Raw genomic sequence first — 24,708 nt, 5'->3', positions numbered from 1 at the left:
GTAACTCTGGGTGATGTACAAAAAAGGTACAAAAAAGTTAATAAATTTTAAACAATTACGGTTGTCACACAGAAGCCATTGTTTAGCTTGGAATTAGCATTTTTATTTGCCCATCAAGTCCTTCCCAAAGATCTGGGATAGGTAGATATTGTTGTTTGATACACTTAAAAATACCGTTGCTCTTCCAAGTAAAGCTGCTTTTTACAATTGACTGATGGTGACTTTGTCAACGCCAATGGTACTGAAGTGATGCTGCAGTGATTTGGGAATTGCACCCAAGGCACTTTCAATTATTGGTACTATGTTTGCTTTCTTTTGTCATAGTCATTTTACTTTTATTTGCAGGTCTTTGTATTTTGTAAATTATGCAGCATATGCTTGTCTAGTTGAATTCTAAAACCCCAGAGCTCTTTGGCACCTTAATTTTCGATTACTTTGTCTATTTTGTGGTCCCACTAGTTCCTCTATACTATAGAGGAGTCTATAGGCAGTAGTGTTTCTTTCAGATATATCCAATGCACCATTGTTGCTATTTTGTCATTTCGTTGTTTATAGTCAGTCTGGGCAATCTTGCAGCAGCTAAACTATGTGGTCCAGGGTTTCTTAAGCTTTTTTGCAGAGATGGTGTTTGCTGTATATTGCTATCTGACTAAGTATGCATTTATCCTCAGGCTTGGTGTTATGTGGCCAGAATTAGCCCCTCTATTTTTTTTTAACTTTCCTGCTTCAAGCCATTACCAGATCTTGTTGTTATTTGCTAATGGCTGTGTAATACTTTGCCTTGCCATGTCTCTTTTCTATTCTTCATTTGGTCTTACTTATAGGCCAGTTTGGTCTTTTGAGTATTCAATAAGCTTTCATGGAGTATGGTACAAGGTTCATCTTCATTGCACTTCAATGCCTTTTCTTCTTCTTCAACTGTCAGGTGTATTTGCAATATTCCACATTATTTTATGCACTTTAGTAAGTAAAATATATCAACATTGCTGTGTGGATGAAGGATATGATTCATTGTCATTTTTCTGGTCTTCCTATCCAGGTCTTTTAGTTCTGCTTGAGTCCAGTCCAATATTCTAGCTGTGTATCTAGTGACAGAAATTGCCCAGTTGTTGATTTCTTCCACTGAGTTTGGATATTACGATCTTCTTCGTTCTCATAATGTATTCACTTCTAATCTTCATTTCCACAATTTCCCCCCCGTTGATGGTCAGAGTTGCACACTTATTCAGTCCAAGCTCATTTGCAATATCTTGGCTGTATACATGCACAGTGTTGACCAGCAATTCTATTTCAGAAAGTGTTTTGCCATACAACTTCAGATCATCCATGTAAACGAGATGGGAATAGCCTGTCAGATGTTTTTGAGGTTTGATAGCCATGGCTTGATCTGTTTGGTATTGTTGACAGAGGAATCAACACGATGACAAACAATAGTGTTGTTAGTGGGTCTCCTTGAAGGATTCCTTATCCACCTATTTTATCCAAACAGCATTTTTGTTGTATTTCTTTCAGTTGTCTCATAGTTCTGCCCAAAGCTGCACTGTGTTTTCTTGTCAGGAAGTTATTTATTTATTAGATTTGTGTTTCGGCCATCTTGTCTAAAAGACAACCAGGAAAATCCTTGTTCTGAGAAATTGCCATTTTTATAAAATGCAGCTTTTGCTATAACTGGGAAGCTTACCCAAACTTTACCATTAACCCTTGGCAGAAATGGAACAAACTGAAATTCTCCTGCCCATTCACAATTAAGAAATGGAATGAAAATCACACTCTTTTTCATGACTCTTGCTGCCAACTTTGCAAAGGTAGTAGAGACATGCACTATTTTTTATTTTGTCCTTGTAACTCTTTTTTTCTGTCTGAACTAAATCCTCATCAGTTTGAAAAGATATTTACCGAGCAGAGTAGTTTATAGATTTGGGGTTGGAAAGAGAAGGTTGAGAAATAAATAAGAAAAGTTAATTTGTGTAATTAGCGGTGTTCATGTGCAATAGCAATTAACTAAGCTGTATAGTTTCCATGTGTACGTTTACTTTACAACTTGGAAGGTTTTATCTACTCAAATATAATTTAACGATTCAGGTAGGGTTAGATAATTATGTTTCCAAATTCCTAGGAGGGTTTTTTCATATGTATGTGTAACTGCATGCATGCAGGCTACTGGGTGAGTTTAGGTTTAAGTTACTAGCCAGGATAATAGAACAGGTTTTGTAGCAAAATGGAGTCCACCTGGATTTCCCCCATTCACCTTTCAACTGTACCACTGCTTCTTCCAATTAGTAGTGATCTGTCTCATGCCACCTCCTTTTTTTCTTATCTGTCCATTTCTACATTTGGTGTAGAGACACATGTGAAAGCCACATGACTCGCTCAACCAGTTCCAGTTCAAGCCTTGATCCCAGTTCCCAATTCCAGGAGAATAATGGGCAGGTCCAGGCCTCTAGATGGGATGAGCAACAGAAGGTCTTTGCCTTGGAACAGATCTGTGGGGTCTTCAGAGTTGACTTGGGGCAGATGAGATCTCTTCGCCTTTTTTTCAGGTAAGATTTGACTGTGTTCAGACATGACAGGCATTGCCCTGCTTCCAAAACATGTGATATCACAACAAAACCAGAATGAGTTTTCATTCTTGGCTTTTCTTTTGGAAAATGTTGCTTAAAAAGATTTTATGCTGCCACATGGGTCAAAAATGATATCCCGGTTACTTGGAGTGATGATATTATCTATACTCATCTGCTGACTTTCTGACTACATTTATCCTGTGTACTTGTGTGTTTTGAATAAGTGACCTAGAAAGTCTGGTCTGAGTTGCAAAATGGTGTGCAAATATGGTTTATTTCTATGTGTCTATTGATGACTGATTTGTCTGAATGCACAAGAAAACTTCCTAATAATTTTCCTAAATAATATATAGTCTGGCCATGTTTCTCTTAACATGTTCTCCCAGTTGTGCTGAACAAAAGTCCCCCAAATTCTTCAGGTTCAAAGAGATAATTTTTGAAATTGTAGTTCAGTGCATCAGAGGGTGCCAAATGGGCATGATTATTTTGTATGGGCTGGCAGCTAAGTGATAGGCCATATACTTAGCTGTTGCTTAATTAGTATGGCTGAGAATTGGGAACAATACAATCCATTTTGTTTCCCAGCTGTGGGATAAGTTTCTTGCCTGTCTGCATACAGTTTTTTGGAGACCGTTTTTGATGGTCTCTTTCCCCTAAGTATTTCATATAGATTTATAGCACTGCCCCCTCATCCTTTCTCTGTCATCCTTTTCCCCTGTTGCTTTGTCTCTGGTGATTGTACAGTTCAGTAGATAAGGTTGACATGGTTGACATAGTCCAGGCAAGCCATGTAAACTACCTCCAGCTCTTCTCTGAAGCAAATGGACAGTTAAAAAGTATGAAATATAAACAAACAAACAAACCAACAAAGAAGGGAGGTTCATAACAACCAGAACCACTGCAGTCTATAACAGAGAAAGTAAAGTGTTTTAATTTAAAAGCGGGGGGGGCTGAAAAACTTCACCTGTTTATTATTTTGAGGTAATTGGTGTGTAAGTTTCATGAAACAAATATGAAGACATTTTTCATACTACAGGATTCCTCTGCTGTTTTTAAATACATATTCACATAAAGTTCAGATCTGAAAAAAATATAATTATGTAAACTTAAAAATTACAATTTTGAACTGTCAAGCAAGCTAATTTTTCTCCCTTTTTTCACTCCCTTGATCTCTGACTATTATTATTTAGTTGCCTCACCACCGGTCCCAGTGACGTCATGTTAAAATATGAGAGCTAGAAACAGGTTGCCTTCCTTCCCAACAAAGCTGGGTATTTGAAGAGTCACAGGATCCAGTGGTCCCACTTTCTTACCTACCATTAACCTAAGAAAGCTGAAGGTTAAAAGGAGTAATTTTCTATCCAATCATCCTTTGGATCCACCTGTTATCTCACTTTTAGGTCTGTGTAGAATGATAATTATTTATGCCTTGCCAGGAGGAGTTTAAGGGAGAAGCAAACTGACCTTGGCAGCCATTCCCTCAGTTCTTTTGCCCAGATCCATGTTGGTAGGATTTGCTGAGCATACCAAGGTTCAGGTTGATTGCCATAAACAATCTTGTAAGTACTACCAGATGGAGGCCAGGCCCTTTGTTGGGTACCAAGAAGTGTGTGGCATGCACTGATTCTTCAAGACCTCACAAGCTACAATTTGGCTATGCTGGTTCATAATCAGAGCCGTGTGTGCTCTGCAGGGGAGAAAATGAAAAGCAACAGTCTACCCCTGGGGGAGGGGGAATCAAAGTGTGTGCTCAGAATATATTATGCAAAGTAAGGTCAGATTATTTCCATAATTCATTTTGATTGCGGTTTGGAGTTCTCAAGGAAATTTGCTGTTTCAGTCCTTGCTGGCACATTCCACAGGGAAATGATGATAAAACAAGTAAGCGAATGAGGAGAGGCCTTGAAAGAGATTGGGCGCGGGGGGAGGGTTAATAATGGGAAGGAACCACATTGGACCCAAGCCTCTGACTATGCTGGACAGATAATAGCATCCGTTTTCTTTCCCAAACATTAGCTTCTGGCAGCAGGTTTAAAAGCCAGATTAAATGTGTGGTCTTTAATGGTTTCAAAACATATTGTATTGTGTTGTGAATTTTGTAACAGTTTTCAGCAGGATTTTTTTTTTTTTATAAAAGTTTTATTTAAGTTTTCACAAAACATATAAATACAAATAAAATATCTTTTTTTGAGAACAGCGTGACCCCGGGTTATCACTTCTCCATACAGACATAAGCTCAATACGTATTTATCTTACACATTCTAATCCATATCTTCTAACTCTTTTCGCAATTTTTTCAATAGCTTTTCCCTTTCTTTGCTTCCTATAGCCTTATTTTAAATTATCTCATTCCTTTCTTAATTCAATTACATATCTTTTTCTAATTGTTAAAATCTTTCTAATCAATGTTTTTATACTTTCGTTTGTCCTGTTTACAATTTCATATTATCTTTTCTCATAAAACCAATTTTCCTCTGTAATTACTAGACTTGAGTGTAACACCTTTGTATCTTTTTTCAAATCTTGTTTAAAAATTTAAGTTACACCTTTACAGTTATGACATTCATTTTTTAACCTCTATTTTATAACACATACCAATTTTCAATCGAATTCTGCTTGGTACATTCCCCTAAAAATACACACTAAATTCTTAAAAGAAAAAAGTATATATGTATATATATCTGTGTACACATGTATAACAATAGTAAATGGAATAATTATTATATTCAAGTACAGCTCTGCCATTAATATTAATAACAATCTTTTACATTTCTATTTCTTTTAACAAACATTACCTAGTAATATCAGTTGTCTTTCACTTTAATCATCTATATTTCATATTTTACTTATTACTGTCTTTAAATAAAAAACAAAACAATAGTTATTAACAGTAGTCAATAAAATTATTATTCTTATTCAAATTCATCTTGTCAACTGATAAAAATCTACCATGTTTCTTTTCAGTTTTTTTTAACTTTCTTTTTAAATCATGAGAGCCTTATTCTCTTTACAAACAAATATTACATTACACATCAATACAATTTTTTCCTATCACTTTAATCATCTAAACATATTTTCTAACCCTTTTCTATTTCTAATATAACAATGCTATCCCATGCACCCTCACAGAATCCCCTCCTTAAGTTACATTTTAACCATTGTCTCTGTCTTTTAAATAGGTTTATACCTTTAATTCTTGTACACTTTTCCTTTACCCTTATATCTTGTTTCTGTCCTTTGTAGCTTCTTTTCCTTTCCCTCTTCCCTCTCCTCTTCTCCCTCCCCTTTTTATTCCCTTTTCTATCTGATTCTCCCTTCTGTGATCCTCCCTTCTGCTTCTTCCTGATATTATGATTGCTTTTCAAATTACTCTTTTTTGTTGTTGTTGCTTCAATGCTTAAGTTTTTAATTCCCTTTCCCCCCACTTTCCCTTTTTTACCCCACTTAAAGTTGCTTGGTCATTAAAGATGGCTTCTTTATCCTGCCCTTCTTGTTCTGCTAGCGTTTCTTGTTGTTTTTCATAGTTCAAAATCTCCATTTCTAAAAATTGAAATATGAAGCCAAAAAATCCTCGTCCCTCTTGTGCTTCTTCTTTTTATTCTTTAAGTCTCATTTTTAACTCTTCAAGGAGTGATGCCATTTTAAAAAATTTTAAACAACCCCAGTTGATTTTATTTTGTTTCATTAGGATCACCATCCAAAATTTCAGGAATCATCCAATAATCCATAACTGTTTCTTGCTTCTTTTCTCACTTTCTCTTTCCAGGGGCTTTGTTATCTTGTAACAAAGTTTCAGCTACAATGTATCTTTTGTAAGCCTTGTTAAAATTCCACTATCAATTTTTTTAAGTTCCAGGTGGTCTCCTCCATTTTCCAGATTCCACCCTCTTGTTTCCTTTTTCCCTCCTCTCTTTCTTTTTTTAAGAAAATTTTTAAATTATCCAAGAATCTTTATCCCTTTGACACTTTATTTTCAGCTAGAAATAGCCTATTAATGTCAAAGTGGATTAGTATCAATTTTTTATTCGAATCTCTTCTTCTTAATGTTCCAAGTCAATCAAAACTGTCAATATGAGAGGAAAAAAAGCCAATTCCATTTCCTTTCCCTTTCTCTTTCACCGCTTAAGATCTTTTTTAGGAATAGTATTAGTCTTTAAAATTCAGGTTCCAGGTACCTTAAATAGATGTTCTCCATTCAACCCGGTCAGTCAAACTTTCTCCTTTAAACTTCCTCCTGCACAATCTTGTCCGGTAGGGTTCTTCTTTGGGGTGACCATTTCTGACCACCGCTGCAACCGCCTTTGGGAAAGGGAGTAATGGCCAGGCGAGGAGGAGAGATGCGGCTCTCCTCAACCCCGCTGATGGCTCCCCCTTCTTCACCACCTCTACGGGGTGACTTCTGCCCCGAATCCAGGTGGCTCGGGGCACTCCAGCAGTGAGCACGGATCAAAACTGCACACGATCGCAGATTTTGGTCCATCACTGAACAAGCCCGAACTGGAAGTCTTCAGCAGGAATTTCTGTGGAGATTCTCAGTCATCCAGGTCATAGTTGTCTCAAAGGGGCTTTTTTCTTTTTCTTCAAAAGGCAACTGGACTGTTTTTTCTTTGAGAAAGAATAAGAAAACGTTTCACTTCTCATCCAAGAAGCTTCATCAGTTCTGATGGCAGGGGGATGGAAGGGTAGAAGTTATTGGGCCTATTTTAAAATCTAAACCAGGAAGAAATACTTCTGCTCATGTAAAAATTCTATACTTGTTGATGGAAATCCTAAGATTACAGTGGCAGCAGCCAAATTTTTAACAATGGCTATAAAAAAAGGCTTTGATTAAGAAATGAACTTGGGTTTAAAGTTGGTTATGTAATATTTATTAAATATTGTACTTGTTATTTTTTTTTAATTCTATGTCAGGTGTAAATTATGTTTGTCACTTGGTTTTGGGCCTTTTGGGATAAATAAGAGTGATTGATTGATTTTACTCTTTGCTCTTCTATTAGCAAATCCTTCTTTCTTATCGTGGCCTTTTCACTTGGTCCTTACCTGTTACTGTCTGTGTTTACATTTTTGAAATGTTTTTAGGCCTACCAAAAATGCACACGGTTAACATCCTCTCTTAATATTGTTGGTGCACTGCAGTAATGATATAACATGCACACAATACAGTCTGTCTCAAAGCACAAGGCATCTAGCTAATAAATTTTGCTGACTCTCTCCTGCATCTGTCTCTGCACCTTTTCCTTCAGTGATGAGGCCTGTACCAGCGGGCAGTTGGTGGTTGCTAGCCGGGAGAGTCAGTATAAGATTTTTCACTTTCACCATGGTGGCCTGGATAAACTCTCCGAAGTGTTTCAGCAATGGAAGTATTGCACAGAGACGCATCTCAAAGACCAGGTAAGTTAGAGCAGAGCAGGCAGAAGGAGGTGCAGGAAAACCACCAATCCACCTGATGACAATCCACTTCAGTAGATTCCTTCCTTCTTCCTTACAGCCTCTCTCCGGATAATCGGCTGGGTTTTGTAAACTCAGAAAACCCAGCTAGTTCTTTCTTATACTGGAGAAGTAAGAACAGCAGTACTTCCTGGCTTCATTTTAGATATAACAGAGGCATCCAAAATGCTCATTTCTTCTAAAATTGGGCTAGAAAGAGAATACATTACATAACAGGAGTAAGCTGGCAGGATTATAAACATGCCTACAGACATGCCAAAGGAAGCTGGGGGGTGGGTGGGGGGTTGGGATGGGCCGGGGAGGGCTTACAACGCTTTATCAGACGTTGAAGATTTGAGCCTAGTTCTGTTTGCTCTCAGTGATTGGGCATGACAGGTTGGCTATATATAAACATGGGCACAGCAGCACAAGCAATCATTTGTCTTTTCCGTTTTGCTTGATGTGAGGAGAGATGAAAAACATGCATCCTTGGGAGAAGGGAGGGGTTTGAATTCCTGCCTAGGATGCCTAGGAAGTATCGGCATCTTTACTGCACGCACGGTCTTTTTTTTAATAGTAATTTGTTTTAAAGATTACAATTGACAACAATTAAAATCTAATACAAACTATTTTAAAAACCCAATTTTAAAAAAAAAAATCAGAAAAGAAAAAAGAATAAATAGAAACAAAAACAGAAGAGAAAGAAAAAATAAGAAAATACAGTAGTAAAGGAAAAAAAACATATAAAGGAGTTACAATTACAATTTTAATAACTTATCACTTTTTCTTAAATACAACAAATACATTATTCTGATATCTCCTTATCTATAACCAAATCCTTAAACCTTGTCATTTCAATACCGATGTCGGCAAAAGGCCATTTAGCTTAGAGAAAATTGCATAATGTATTTTTAACCTGGATCATATAAACCAACTTTATATTCCTTTCTTTTATTTCTAAGCATTTTGATCTTTAGGCCCTTCAAAATGTCCTAGAACTATGATTTCATTTTTCTTTATCCCTTCATATAACATTCTTCATAACTTTTACGTTCCTCTTTAGTAGATCCATTGTAGGAAAATTATCCCGGTCACTCTCTTGGCTTGTTGTTTTCTCTTTTGCATGTCCAGTGTAACATCTTTTGCCATATCATTCTTTTACCCTGTCATTGTTAAATCCAGTTTCATATCAGTCTCACTCTTTTGAGGGAGAATTTATTCCCATTTCATCTTTTAGACACAACCTTATAGAGGCCGACACTTTTAAGATTAATTTCTGGGTCCATTGTTCAACTTTCAGTAGGCCCAATGTTAAAACATTTCGCTTCATTCCCCAACTAACGACCACAATTAGGATTGGAACTTTTGTTGCTAAGCAATGAGTCGTGAACACACCTGATTTTACTAATCTTCTTTTCCACGGTTATTAAGCAAATCACAAGGTCATGAAGTGAATCTGGCTTCCTCTATTAACTTTGCTTGCCGGAAGCGCATGGTAGCTGGAAGGTTGCGAATAGCAATCAGTTAACCCCAGGATTCTGCAACCATCATAAATACATGCAGCTTGCTAAGGGCCCAAATCAAAATCGTTATGATAGTAGGGATACCATGACACTTGCAAGTGCAATGACTAGTTGCTAGTCACTTTTTTCAGCACCACTGTAAATACTGAATGATCACTAAACAAATGATGATAAGTTGAGTGGTGCTCTTCTTTAATTGTAAACTTCAGCTCGTTCTAGTTCTATATAGTGTCCAATTTTTAAAGCCTTACCTTACAGTTTTTACAAAAGAATTCAAAACAAAAAGTGTTTTCCAAGAGGAAGGATGCTTCCATAATCTTATTTAAAATTTATCTGGACCTTTACTTCATTTGTAACTTTCTAAGACTTTATAAAATCAACATTTAATAACCCTTTTGTATTTATTCCCCCTTCCATTTTTTTCAGTCCTTAAAGTTGTATTTAAAGCTTCTTTTGCTAAGGTTTGGAGGAAACTCATTCAGTGCTGTAAAACATGTCAATCCAAAAGTTCTTAAAGCTGGAAAACAACTAACAATCATTTTCAGAACGTGATTAGAAAAGGAAGTATGTGAACCCACAGTCCTTTCAAAGCTGACCCCGCTTTTATCAAGATGGCTATTCCCTTGTTTCCCAGAGCTCTAAACCCACCAAAGATTGCAATCTCCTTGTAAGGTGTAACTGTCTAGACTCTAAGCTGTGGGCAATCTCAAGTCATCTACTTGTCCAGAGAGGAAAAACGAAGAGCTAATCTCCTCAACAGTTTTTCGTTCACTGCAGCGTCAGCTCCACAAACTTCAGTTAGTCATTTTGTCCCCAGGAGTCCCTCAACTCCCAGTGCCCACACGGTCTTGAACATTAGGTGTATGCTGATGCCAGCGGATGTACTTCGTGAAAGCTTATACTATAATAAATTAGCCATTAATATGCTACAAAACTCATTGTTGAAGCAAAATGGCACAGCTGCCCCTTCTGGAAATTGTTCATTCTGTGGCTCTTTACAGTCCATTCCAATCCTGTTTTGACAAGGCCCGCTGCCATATCTTCCTTTAATTGGCACAAAGACTTTGCAAAGGTCTTAATTATGTGTTTAAAGGTACCAGAGATGCTTGTTAGAAACAGGGTTTCTAAATTCCCTACCTCCTCCCCCCAACACACATTTCTCCTGCTGCTTTCCTCTCATTATAGTGCCACAGGGACTTGCATTTGTGTGGAGCAACCTTTTGATTTTTAAATTAAATGTCAGCTGCAGTTTTTGCCCTGGAATGGCAAGCATCCTCAGAGAGCCTGGCACCGCTGCTTCCCTCTTTCCTAACAGCAGGGCTTTTGTATGTGGGCAATCAGATGTAATTTATTACACACATTCCTGGGCAGACTCAAGATGTGGCTGCAAGCTGGGTGAACTGTGATCTTGGACAGGGAGGGGTGAGAAAGGAAGCCGACCACAAAGCAGGGGACTGAGAACCTTAATTCCTCCAGGCCAGCGGCTTTCCCCCCAGTTAACCAGAGATTGGCTGGTTGGTTGTTTTCTCAGGAATGGTGTCAAGATGAGGCTGATGCAGCCATGACACGAGCCTTCTCTTTCCTCTTTTGTTTCCAATTAGCAGCTCACCGACGTGAAGACCTGCATGCAGTTCTCCATTCGCCGGCCCAAGCTCCCCTCCTCTGAGACCCACCCAGAGGAGAACACGTATAAGCGCTTAGATGTCTCTGGGTGGCTTCGTCATTTAAACAAGGCTGGACAAGTCGAAGAAGAGTACAAGCTGAAGAAGGTGAGAAGCAACTTCACGGTGGCATGTTTTGCTCTGCGGGTTTCAGCAGAGAGCCTCCCTCTGCCAGACTCCAGAGTTTAAGGAATTCTGCCTATTGTTCCTGGTTGGGCCTAATCCTGGCAAGAGGGAAGGAACTGAACTAGTTAAGTGCAACAGAAAAAACACACACACACAGCCTCCTTCCTAAATCAGATTGCTGCTAAGCCATTGTTGGTCACTGCTCATTGAGTTGGGAGGATCTGCAGCTATTGCCACGGGTGCTTGGGCCTCTCTCCTCAGGCCCCAAGAAAGTGCTCAAAACTGTCTGGCTTGGAATAAATAGGAGGTGGTGGAATATCTGCGCAAAGCTGGGTCCAAGTGTACCGTTTCCAAGATTGGGGATTAAGCTGTGACGTGAGAATGATGCGTTAATTGTACGGGCCCTCCAGGGGACTTATTGACATTGAAATGAGCTTGATTTGTATCTCCCCTGGGAAATGGGCGGGCTCTGCTTTCCCTCCCAGCATATGCAGATTGTGGGCTCCTGAATCAAGGGAGCTCTTGTCAGGCAGAGTAAAAAAGAGCTCCCATTTCAGAAACGCTGACACTTTTCTCTGAACGGGGTTCTCATTCTTCCTTCCCCAGGCTATTTTCTTTGGCGGGATCGATGTCTCAATCCGTGGTGAAGTTTGGCCCTTCTTGTTGCGCTACTATAGCTATGAATCCACCTCGGAAGAGAGGGAAGCTCTCCGTATTGCAAAGAGAGAGGAATATTTTCAGATCCAACAGAAAAGGTAGCCAGGAAGAGATGACTAATGGGTCAAGATACTGTTGTAAAATTGCCTTCTTCCATCCTCTTATCCTCATGCTTGTCCTCTCATCTCTATACCACCTTTCGGTTATATTTTTATATTTACACACACACAAACACAAACACACACAGAGTTCTCAGCTTTCCCAAATTATGATAGGCCTGCAATGGATGTTTTACAGTAAAACACTTCTGACTGTCATAAAATGCTGTTTCCCTCACCCACCCACCCACAGTGACATGTTCACATTTCAAGCAACTGTCTCACCTTTCCATCCAGTTACAGCATCTTGTGAACACATGACCATGATTTGCAAAGGCTTTAGCCAGTTTTCAGCAAAAAACAAAACACCATTTGAAACAATGGGATTGTACTTAGAACCCGATTAGCAGACTGAAACAACCAGAAATCTAATTGTGTTGTAAGTTGAGGGCTACCAATACATACATACATACAAAATCCCTCAAGATGATACGTTTGTTTTCTGCACAAAAAACCCTGTGTGGTGTGTTGGGCTGAGATGAAGGCCTATTATGCCTAAGACAGGCCTAGAACTCCCAATCTCCTGGTTTCTAGGCCAGCACCTTGACCATTACACCAAACTGAATCTCATAACTAACAACCGGTCCCTTGCTCAAAGCATCTATGTTATTAGAAACAGGAGTAGGGAATACCCAGGACCATTATGGTGGAGAGAGGGAGATTTGGCTGGGAAAGAATTCAAAGTGAAGTACTTCACAGACCTGATTCATATGTCTCATTGAGCCGTAATTTCTTTAAATATGATTTGTTGAATAAATCGCAGCTGGTTTCACACATGCCAAATCATAAATATCCAGACATAACAATTGAATCCTATGGGGCTGACTGTATTCACACACACCAACAACTGCTGGCAAAGGTCATCCAGCGTTTTAGGGCTTGATAGTGCCCATAATCTCTGATGACAGCCGGCCTGTCTCTACTTTCTATCAAATTCCAAGGTATCTGAACCCATTTTTCAGAAGGGGCTGAAAAGAAGAACCTGAAGCTTTGTGGTCAATTAATTGGAAGGAAGAACAGGGAAATCAGTTTCTCTGTTACCTAGGTGACACACACTGTGAAAATTCAAGCCATTTTCATATGGTGAATTCACCACTGAACCCAACCAGGAATTTATTTACAGAATGAAAACTAGCACTTTGACTTGCACCCCTGACATATTCTGTCCTATTTAGGTTATAGTAGCACACTGTTCATGGGTCTGCCTTTGAAAAGTGTTTGGAAATTTCAGCAAACCCTGCATTCAGGCTATTGATGAGGGTAAGCTGTAGGACGCACATGCCTCCCTTATTACATGGTCTCTTTTTCAGATTATTGGATCGTTTGTATCTTGGGACTTGGTTGAAGGGCTGCAGTCTTCCCTTTAGAACTGCATAGGCTCAACCATCTCCAGGCAAGGCTTTTTCCTTGGTCAAATCATCTTCAGAAGCACATTTAGATGCAATGGGAAAGAAGGCTGTTTTGAATTTTATAGCCTCCTGCAAAAGAAGCCAGGGTATGGATAATTCCACCACCAACAATCAGATGAGTTTAAATTTTAGGATGGTGTTTTAAGCTGATGCAAACTGTCTATAACTGCTTTTTTTAAAAAATCAGAATATTTTATCCTTTTTTATGCTGTGTTTGGTTTACTCCTGTGTGCCCTGGTAATACACATTAGAGCTGTGCAGTGCTTTGTATCCGGAAGAGAATTCTTTCAAATGCAAACATCGCCCCCATCTGCAGCTCATTCAAGAAGTTTCTAGGATGGCACAGCTGCATTGGAAACCCTTTGCAGGTGCCTAAAAGGAAGACACGGGTGCTTTAATGAGTAGCAGCAGGTGCTGGATACGCACTCCCAAGCATTCCAAAGCATCTCTTTCCAATTGAATCTGACACACACTGCAAAGCTCTAGCATAGGTGTGCAATAACTCCTGTGTTCCTCAGGCTCTCCCTAGCACCAGAGGAGCAGAAGGCCTTCTGGAGGAATGTGCAGTTCACCGTTGATAAAGACGTGGTGAGGACCGACCGCAGTAACCAGTTTTTCCGAGGAGAGAACAACCCCAACGTGGAGACTATGAGGTGATCATTTTTCCCAGTTAGTACCAAACAGTACACTGAGGGCACCTTCTTGGTAAATCCAAATTCATTTCTGCTTGGATAAAATCCTCCAGAGGATTTCCAGGCAAACTGAGAAAGTCACAGGCTTTTCCTCTTGAAGTGGTTAATCTTATTCAGTGTTAAGCAGTTTCAAATGTTTCGCATGCTTTGTCTCTTAAAACAGCCTTTCAACATTCTGGGACCTTCCAAATATGGCTCGCCTGTCTCCGAATTCATAGCTAGTAGGTTCCAAATATATTCCGGCTGGGAATTAAAGGAGCTGTAGGCCAGTTAACGGAAGGGCATTAGGTTGGGAAAGGCTGCTGGACAGCAATCCAGGAAGATGTGAGTTTTATGCCCAGTACAAATAAATAAAATACTGCAGGTGGGGGATTGAAACAGGGAGAGAATGCCTTGTCTCAGGCCTCAAGGTAGCTCAGGGGTTCCTATTCTCCTAGAATTTGTTACTTTCTGTGTTGTGTTTGTCCTTTTCTCCCCATTTTCCTTTGTTTTAAAAGAAGCTTCTGGCCAATGGTTCCTTGGCAAGAGAAGAAGGGAACTCTCTGACTTCCATCATCCCTAATTTCACCTTCTGTTTTTCTTTTTTCTTTTGTTTTAATTGACCTCTTCCTAGGCGGATCTTGCTGAACTATGCAGTGTACAACCCGGCCATTGGCTATTCCCAGGGAATGTCTGACCTCGTGGCCCCCATCCTTGCTGAGGTTCTGGATGAATCGGATACTTTCTGGTGCTTTGTTGGTTTGATGCAAAACACGATCTTTATCAGCTCCCCTCGGGATGACGATATGGAGAAGCAGCTGGTGAGGCTTGGAGCTGAGGGCCTTCCCTGTTTTTTTTCCCTTCCCTTCCCTGTCATTTCCAAAGAAATCCAAAGCACGGAATCTGCACCTGGGGCTGCCTGTGTATCCCACAAGAGAAATGGAAAGGTGTGAGGAGTTCTGTCAGAGAAGCAGAAGTAGGAAGGTTATGCTTGCAAGAGGCCCTGGCAATGCAGAAATATCCACTTCCTGGCAGCTCCCAGGGCTTCTTGCCTTGTGTCCAGCATTCTTCTCAGCCTGTTATTATTATTATTTGTTTGAATTGGTGGATCCAACAACCGATGCAGCCAACTCTGTGCAGGCCTGTGAGTTTCTATTGATCTAGGATGGGGTAAAGAGGGAATGTAGGAAAACCAGAAGGTGCAACTGTGGCTGTCCTTCTTTCTCTTCTTCCCTGGCTGTGGCTGAGCCGAGCACCCTTGTCTCTTTGCAGATGTACCTGCGAGAACTGCTGCGGTTGATGCATGTACGCTTTTACCAGCACCTGGCTTCCCTTGGGGAGGATGGTCTTCAGATGCTTTTTTGTCACCGTTGGATCCTCCTCTGCTTTAAGCGAGAGTTTCCGGACGCCGAAGCCCTGCGCATGTGGGAAGCCTGCTGGGCTCATTATCAGGTGAGGCCTGGGAGCAGCTTGCTCTGGGCCCTGCACTCCACCCCTCCAAGCGGGAACGGCTTCCCCTTTGCACTTCCCTGCTTTCCAACTCCCTGTCCCAGCCTCGATAGGGATAAGCCCGAGCATGCTTCCTGATCTCCTCTGAGTGATCCCCCTGGCCTTCCCTTCCGTGTCCCCTACACCCCCCCCCCTCCTCTGACATTACACAAACAGATGTAAATTTCCCTCCTGATGGTTCATTTTGAAGCCCTGGGCCTCTCGTTGCTGTGGCCACCCATCAACCTGACAGGCCTTCTGCCTGCTGTGCAGTTGCCTCCGCAGTTTGGCTGCCATCATGCCCCTCCCAAGCGTTAATGTTGATGGCTGCTCTGTGCACTCTCTCTCTCTCTCTCTAGAGAGAGAGAGACAGAGACAGAGACAGAGACAGAGAGAGAGAGAGAGAGAGAGAGAGAGAGAGAGAGAGAGAGAGAGAGAGATGGACAGCGTCAGGCCTACCCGACTTCCACCAGCGTCTCTGGTGAGGTTAGCCCCAGGTCCCAACAGCAGGAAAAGAAGCGTATGGTTTGTGTCGGACCTGGTCTTGTCCTGTAAACGGAGGCTGCCACCAAACCACGTTCACCATATGCTGCTAACTCTCATTTCTCTCTGCCAAATAGTTTCTCTCTGGTGGTGGTCCAAGGAGGGGGGGGGGGGCAAAGGGGGGGAGAAAATGCCTGGAGCAAGCTTGTCTCAAATTAGCACAGAGCAGCAGCCAGGAAGGTTGCTCTTCTTGGCTCTGGCTTCGCTGCCTCTTTAGCTGCCTGATCTAGACTTCTGTGGGAATAACATGTTACCGAAGACAAACTGACTCCTGTAGCCAAACCTAATTCAGAAGGGAAAGACCAGAGCTTCGATTGTACATTAATAAAGCATATCATGTTAAATGCCAAAGTTCCTAAGTATGGGACCAGCCCTAAAGACTGCTAGCATTAAAAAATAAGTCTGAGTGTTAAATCCTGTCTCGATTTCATAGGAGGCGGTGAGTTCTAGTCTCGCCTTAGCCATGAAAGCCGGTTGGGTGACTTTGGGCCAGTTGTTCTCTCTCAGCCCAACCCACCTCACAGGGTGGTTGTTTGGGGGAAAATAGGAAGAGGAAGGAATATTATGTAGGTTCACTACCTTAAGTTATTTATAAAGTAATATAGGCAGGATAAAAAAATTCTAATACACTTGTGGTCACATTTACATTCTATTCAAGTACATCATTATTATTATTTTTACTTATCTTGGGCACCAGGCTTTGATTTACTTCTTTTTTCCTAAACTCTCATTCAAGTAACATTTGCAATACTTTTGATAGCACTCTCTAAAAATCTCTTGTGGAGGATCATTCCAGTTGCTTGGCTATTATGAAGTGGGTGTGTTGCCTCCGGAGTAGGGGTGGGCAACCACAGCCCCTTTGCGACCTGTGGTCTTCATTTTCCAGCTGGCTCAGGAATTCTGGGAATTGAAGTCCACAGCTTGTAAAGGAGCTGTAGTTGCCTACTCCTGCTCTGGAGGCATCTGATTCCTTCAGCTGACAGCAGGGGGCAGCATTGCAACCTTCATGTTTCCTGCTAATTGTGGCTGCAGAAATATTTCAGAGAAGCTGCAATCAAAGCAAACAACATCCTACTCGTTAAGCAGTGTGGCAGAATGGCATTCTTCAGTTTCCCTTAGTCATTGCTGACTGTCTTTCAGGTCTGATCTTTCCCAATTGCAATCTCCAGCACAACTGGGTACCTGCCTTCTCAGCTGAAGATACCTTTGAATTCAGTGGGGCTCAGGTTAGTGTCTGAGCAGCTTTGCTCTAATGATGTCCTTCACCTGGATGGACATCATCTCCCTTGATCCCCAGTCAGCCAGAAGGTTGCAGAAGCTCAAGGAAAGCCAGTGTGTAAGATTGTAACCTTCCTTCACATGGTCCCAATATTTGAGCTAAAGTTTTACTCATCCTTTGCTCTGGGCATCCTAGGGGTTAAAAAATTCTTGGACTATATAGCATCCACTCAATCTGCCAATGGTGCCTGTGCCTGTGCTGGAGATTGCAGACTCCAAAACCAGTTTTCCAAAACATTTGTTTTCCTCTAGGTTCCCCCCCCCCCAATGTATTTCCTTAAAGAAAATAATCTGCTGTCCTTATTGGACAAGAGAAAACCATCTGAAATGCAAATGAAAGCTCTGAATTAATCTACTATATTCATAATCTGAAATTCAAGCCATAATACCCCACAGGTTCTGCATTACATGAAGTGCTTTCTTTGCCTTTAAAGTGTCTGCTGTGTTAGAATAGCAATAATGTTGCCCTTCCATCTTGTCATATAATTCATGATCACCATAGATTGCTTTTTATTCTGTTGCCATTTTTTTTTTTTTTTGGTGCTTTCTCCTAGCCCAAGAAACTCTCAAAGCGTTGTTGGTACTAACTGTCTTCTTGGTTACTTTTGCTGCAGACTGACTATTTCCATCTCTTCATCTGTGTGGCTATTGTGGTGATCTATGGGGATGATGTCATCGAGCAGCAACTGGCCACCGACCAGATGCTGCTACACTTTGGGAACCTCACCATGCACATGAATGGGGAGCTCATACTCAGGAAGGTAAATCAACGTCCAGGGTTCAAGCGAAAACTTCTTGGAAGAAATTATGGACTTTAAAGGAGCACACACAACATTGTGCCCAATGTGGGAGGGTTTTTTGGGGGGTGTCTGTGTGTGATCAGCCTTCATTGTGACTTACAATAGGCATGGTTTAGACAAGCTCAAGCTATTCCACTTAGCTGTCTTCAGTGGACCTAAACATCTCCCGCTGTCTCTCTTCCAGGCTAGGAGTTTGCTCTATCAGTTCCGCCTGCTACCCCGGATCCCCTGCAGTCTGCATGACTTGTGCAAACTCTGCGGAACAGGCATGTGGGACAGTGGCTATATCCCCGCCGTGGAATGCACTGGGAATCACCCGGACTCCGATAGCTGCCCATATGGAGGCATGGTGGATGAGCCGTCTCCCAAGTCAGGAAATGATTGCAGAAGGGGACTTAAAACACGAGAGGTCTTTGCCTTCCGGAAATAATCGTTCAGGTTCATGAAGATCAGCTACGTGAGGACTGCAAAGCAGTGAGCACAGAAAATTCGGCACAGTCGGGACCTGGCAAGCAAAAAAAAAAAAAAAAGAAGAACAAAACAAGGGGTTTTTCTTCGGATCCCAAAACAAGGTTGGTCATGGGAGGAGAACAGAATATAACAGAACGATACAGAGTGGAAGAGTTTCCTGCTTTCTGATCAGAGCTGGATTTTGATGTGCACCATACCAGGAAGCGGGTTGATGAGAGTATGGAGTTGCATTGTAGTTTGGAACAAATGGTGAGAGAGGGGCGGATGCTGGCAAATTGGGGTCAAAAGTGACCTGGGATTCCCTGCCTCCCTTGTCATGTAGGAAATAGTGACTGCTTTAGAACATGAATCCAAAACCAGCAACCCTGATGATAGGTGAAGGGGCAGGGTCGGCCTTATCCCTTTGCCCAGGTGCACCCACACACCTATGCATGCAGATACTGCTTTAACCAAAATGCACCACTCACTGGCTTTATGTAAAGCCACAATGACCAACTGGAGTATAGTCTGCCAAAAACAATAAAAAAAAATATAAATTTTGGGGTTCCCAAAGGAAACATTTCAGTGTGTGTGTGTAAACCTTGATCACTGTATTTTAAATGCCTTTGGTTTTTCTCCATATTACACATCAAATGTTCGTCATTAGGAAAGTTTCACTGTGAATGTAAATTATGCAAAATCACACCTCATACAAGATTGTCTGTTTGATTTAAACTTGTCAAGTAAAAGAAACTGGGACAAAGTTCTTCTCGGTAGCCCAGCGAGAAGAATCACTTTGAAAGCATTTAGCTTCATTAACAACTTCTCCAGTGAGGACTTTGGGGATCAGAAGGCTACAAGTTTCAGAGCCATTGCGTTCTCCTTTCAAACCAGTAGCCTACATCTAGCTACCCTGTGTCCTTCTCCAGTTTTACTGTTGTTGATTTAACTGTTTCCTAGTTAAAATAACAATAAAAAGCCCACCTTGCTACACAGTGGTAGGATCATCCTGATAATATTGAGGTGGTGAAAGGAATGCTTACCCGAATAACGTGAGGATTCTTAGTTCAGTTCAAAAGTTATTGAGGTCAAAGACCAGTATAGAAGAAAACAATTAACAAACTCTTTAAAAATAAAAGAGGAAGGAAGGCCAAACTAAAACGATAGTAACCCACTATTATTGCCAATATACATTTTCAGCCATTATAATTTGGCTCTTTGTCAAATAGCAAGGCAGTGAAGCTCTTCTTGCTACATCTTTCCCAAAGGGAACACTTGGATCTAGGCCTAGGGGAAATCCACAAGATAGAGTAGTGAGCAAAGGCAGCTCCTTGGGATTTTTTTAATTTTATTTCTTGCTTATTTTTAAATGTATTAAAACTTGTAAGAGAAAAGCTCCATCCAGTTCTCGGGACCTGTGGGTTTGAAATGTAGGCTTTGCGCTGAATGAGCTGCCAGGCTGTTCACACAGGTTGCAAAGTGTGAGGTGTTTTCAGAGATATTAAGTAATGCCTTTGTTATCTGTCCCCTTCATAACCCTAGCAAAACCAGCATAATTTACAACACCTCCCCGCCTCAGCCAAAGGCAGCCTGTTACTTTATATGGAAATGGGAATTGCCAAGTGCTGATAATTTCACCCGTTTAAAAAAACAACAACGAACAGATGACCCAAAAAAAGAGAGACCTTTTGAGCTTCCAGATAGGTTAGATTGTCTATCATTTGGAAGAAGAGGGATATTACCAAATCTAGTTGAAGGAATCTGGTGGCTGGGCTATAAAACATTATTCAGCGCTTTGTCCAGAAATTGTATTTTTTAATAAAAAAAAAACCAGCATGGACACTTCAGAACAAATGCAATTTATGGTCATCAAATTGCAGCAGTAACTGGGCTGTATTGCGAGAGTATGTTTCTAACAGCTTTTTGAGCCACCCAGAATCGTTTTTCTGAGTGAGATGGGCAGCATATAAGTTAAATAAATTAAAAAGAGATAAGATAAATAAATAAGCTTTGCAATGTAATATAATTGGACGTGAATGCTGCAAATCAGAATTTGAGTGTTATTGCCTGGTTTCTGTATACTTTTTAAAGAATGAAATCCCAGTGGCAGACTAATAGGGCTATAACTTACAGGTTGAATTTGACAGATCATCCCTGTATTGGAGGGAAGAGAATAGCCCACAGCAGACCAAGGAGTTACTTTCACTGGGAAACAAAAACCAGGATATTTTTTTCTCCTGAACTAGAGCAGAACCTGGAACATTATTGAAATTCCCTAATCAACTTGGACCAGAAGAATTCCCGGTGGCCACTTTAGAAGGAAATAAAAGACTTGCGTGTGTATACTTAACTGTCTCTCCAGGAATTAGAAGGAGCCTGTAAAATAAATTGTACATCTGGGAAGCTCAATTATTTGGGATTTGTACAGCACAACTTTCCCTCTTTAACGAGTTCAGTTTCAGCCTGGGATGTACAGTATTTGGTTGGAGTCAAAACTGAAGGCCAGCTTGTGATGGGTTCAATATATAAATTGCAACTTTTAAATTTGTTGAAAGCTGGTAATTTTTATTCCTCTAGTTTTATTTAAATCAATTAAAGTTAATCACTGTAATTCTTTATTAAGTCGTTTTCCTCTTTAACATTGGTTTAATGGCATCTTCATTTGCACATGTTTCCGATTGTATAAATAAATTTGAATAAAATCTTGTATTTATTAAGAACACAGAGATTATTTTTGTCTTACTTCCTATGGAGTGGAAATTTGCTGCAATGAATTTAGAATGCCTTCACTTGCTTTGCCCCATTTTGCAAATGAATTCATATCAGTATGTTTTGCATCTCAGATCAATTGCTGCACATTGAACTGAAGCAGAACTAAACACAGTAACTTAAATTGCATCTGAACTGGAGCAGCGGCCAAAACAAGAGTATCAACAACTCCGTGAATTTCTGCACCTTCTACCTAATTGAAGGCAGAAAACTGGAGTGCAGGTTTTGGCAGTCTGGCCCTTCCCTGTTACTCCTACATGCAGAAGGTGTTGCATCTAGACTCTGTCCTAGGCTAAATACTGTGGGAAAACCTGAATTAGTTGCATTTTGCACTTGCAACAAGAACAAAGTTGGAGCTGATAGGTAGCCTTCCCTTGATGCTAGCACTGTTTTCAACTTTTTCAGTCTCTGCTTAGGTCTTGAGGACCCTTTCCCACAACCATCCCCATCAATGGGGATTAGCAGATCGCTTGGAGAACAGATAGCCATTGGTGTTTTAACACCCTGCCCTCTTGTCCACATCTTCTCTGGTGCGTTTAAAAATCTCAACACCTGTTCTACAGGAAAGCTGGCCAGGTGGGGTGGTCTCTCTCCGAGAAATTAAAAAAAAAGCTATGAGAAACCATAACAGATGGCAGCATGCGTTGGCTGACCTTGAAAAGGCTAAGCAGGCTAAGTCCTGATTAGCACCTGGAGGGGAGACTACCAGCAAATCCCACAGTTGCAAGCTAGGAGAACGAAGTTGAAAAGGGAACGATGAACCACTTCTGTGTCATGGCCAAGAAGCATGAATGAAAGCATGAATGTGTTCTTGATGCACTGCAATCACTAAAGTTGAGTTTTCTAAAGCAGCGGTCTCCAACTTTTCCGGCTCACATGAGCTCACCCACCACTTCCACGGCCTAGTTCCAAACAGGCTGAGGCCTGGCACCAGGCCTCAGACCTGAGGTTGGGGACCCCTGTTCTAAAGTGTTCCTGGGGGATTTGGGAGTCCTGTCAGAGGAGATGGGGCCCAGGAGCTCCACCAGAATGGGTTTTTTTTTCTCCTTTCTCTTTTGAACGGCAGCCTCTTTATCACTGTTCGTTTCAGTTCTTAGTTCCTGAATTTGTAACTTAAGCCATTCTTTGTCACCAGGGACAAGTGAGAGGAGGCCTGGATCCCAAGGCACTCCTGATGTATCTGAAAGCAGTTTGCCTGTAGCTTCTGCTTCCTTCACAGAAATTCAAGCCTGTCTTTGTCATCAGTGCAAGGGGTTGTGTTTGCATATATAAACAGAAGTGGGGAGGGAGGCCAAGCGGGAGAGGAGGGGGAAGCTGTTCAGATTTCAAGGTCAGGAGGGAAAGAGCTGTTTTAATTTCAGTCCAGCCCTGCCATGCTGGAGATTGCTGTGAGAGAGACATATCTGAAGGAGGGGTAGGGTAGGGAATATATTATGGGCCGGCCTCCTTCACATCTCCTGGAGGTCACAGGAACACAGCACCACCTACTGTCTGCAAGCTCTACTGCTCAGTGGTGATTATGCTATGGCGGGGTGGGCAAATTATGGCAAGTTTACGACCTGTGGACTTCAACTTCCAGAATTCTCAGAAATGCAGGGAGCCGAAGTCCACAGGATGTAAAGTAATGATAATCCCCCCCACCCCCAGGGCGATGGTGTAATTCCAGCACAACCATCCTTCTGGCTACTGGCCACATTTGAGCTGACCCAACACCACAGTGTTATTATTTTTTTTGGCATTTTCTTAAGATGGTAGCTGCCATAGCCAATGTTTAAACAACATAAGAGAACATGCTAGGATTGTTCTATAAATGTGCACTGTTAGTCTAAAAATGGGAATATTGCTAATGGACTCATGCAAATGTACTTCACCAGACAGCCTTTTCCACAGAAGATGGTACCCAACGATGGGACAGGTTTTTGAGGCGAATAATATTCTTGGAATACTAAGACAAGATAAGAAGCCTCTCAATATTTTTGTTTAAAATACTATGCAGGAGATTATTCTGGAGTTGAAAGTGGCTTTTCCTCCCCTAGTTTCTCTATTAGGTAGATGTTCGTATATGGTTAGTGCGTAACAATAGTGCTTAACAGTTACTTCACAAATTTAAGCATCAGTTCTGTCAGTAAGAGTACATTGCTAAACATACCTTATTATTTAGTTAAAATAGATTGTATTCAACTATCTCTCAGTATGCTTAGTGACAGATTATTTCAAACCTACACCAAGTGAGAAAATATATCCTCTTCCTGGCATTGGCCCCCTTAAGATCAGGAGAGAAGTAGAAGAAGAAGAAGAAGAAGAAGAAGAGAGAAGAAGAAGAAGCAGAAGAAGAAGGGAGCCTCTTTAAGATCAGGAGGAGGAAGCAGAGCAGATGCCCTGAGAACTAAGCAAGAGAAGGATCCTTGATGTCCTCTGAATGGACATATGCCTGAAGCCCACTGACTCAGATCTAGGAACACCTTCTTGACAAGAACAAACATTCCTGAGGATACACAAGAACAAAATTGAATTAAAAGATGGAGGAAGGAGACCATTGAGCAAGGAATAACGTTAAAGGAGGATATGGCTAAAGGATCTGACTGAGCTCTCTACTTGGAGGATCCTGAATAGGTTGAGAGTTGGAATGCCTAAGTGTAAATGTTCCATGTTCAAATGGAAGTTCTTAGCAGATGACGACACACTGTGTGAATGTGGAGAGACACAAAGCCCAGCCCATCTACAGGTATGTCAGCTACTACTAGAAATGTACCAGTGGTGACTTATTTTTGGCCAACGACAAAACCAAGATGATGTCTTCATTCTGGCAATTTAAAGTTTGATCTAGACCCAGAAGAAGAAGAAATATCCCTCACAATTCTTGTATCAGTATAAAATGCCAGAGGGATGGGAACGCTGTATACGATCAGTGTTTCACAGAAAAAGGTGAGAGATCCTGCCATGCACATGTTGATGATCCAAACTCTGTCAAGAACCTTGGAGTACTCATCTCTAATGATCTAAGTGCTAGAGCCTACTATAACTACATAGCCAAAAAGGCATTAAGAGTTGTTAACCTAGTCCTACATAGCTTTTTCTCTGGTAATATCACATTAACAAGAGCATACAAAACATTTGCTAGACCAATACTTGAATACAGCTCATCAGTCTGGAACCCACATTACGTATCTGATATTAACACAGTTGA

The 24,708-nt window shown here is 41.0% G+C and overlaps 1 protein-coding gene across 4 annotated transcripts in view; it reads left to right on the top strand.

Annotated features, from left to right (window-relative positions):
- The window catches only part of TBC1D16 (TBC1 domain family member 16), an 81,682-nt gene extending 60,210 nt beyond the window's left edge, over window positions 1–21,472 (top strand). For 2 of the 4 annotated variants that reach the window (XM_026667273.2, XM_087955963.1), the window contains exons 4-12: window positions 2,343–2,540; window positions 7,805–7,952; window positions 11,116–11,280; window positions 11,905–12,053; window positions 14,041–14,175; window positions 14,828–15,014; window positions 15,466–15,645; window positions 18,117–18,263; window positions 18,487–21,472. In XM_026667273.2, the coding sequence (XP_026523058.2) occupies window positions 2,343–2,540; window positions 7,805–7,952; window positions 11,116–11,280; window positions 11,905–12,053; window positions 14,041–14,175; window positions 14,828–15,014; window positions 15,466–15,645; window positions 18,117–18,263; window positions 18,487–18,732 (1,555 nt within the window). In that variant the 3' untranslated portion in view covers window positions 18,733–21,472. Of the gene's footprint in view, window positions 1–2,342; window positions 2,541–7,804; window positions 7,953–11,112; window positions 11,281–11,904; window positions 12,054–14,040; window positions 14,176–14,827; window positions 15,015–15,465; window positions 15,646–17,364; window positions 17,451–18,116; window positions 18,264–18,486 lie in introns of all 4 variants that reach the window. The other 2 variants (XR_015747694.1, XM_026667272.2) reach the window with 2 other exon arrangements.
- Window positions 21,473–24,708: the final 3,236 nt, after the last annotated feature.

Source organism: Notechis scutatus, chromosome 2, assembly GCF_049901735.1.
Source record: "Notechis scutatus isolate UNSWTSFEM ecotype Mainland chromosome 2, rNotScu1.2, whole genome shotgun sequence".
Taxonomy (NCBI): Eukaryota; Metazoa; Chordata; class Lepidosauria; order Squamata; family Elapidae; genus Notechis; species Notechis scutatus.
This window is presented reverse-complemented; position numbering and strand designations above follow the sequence as displayed.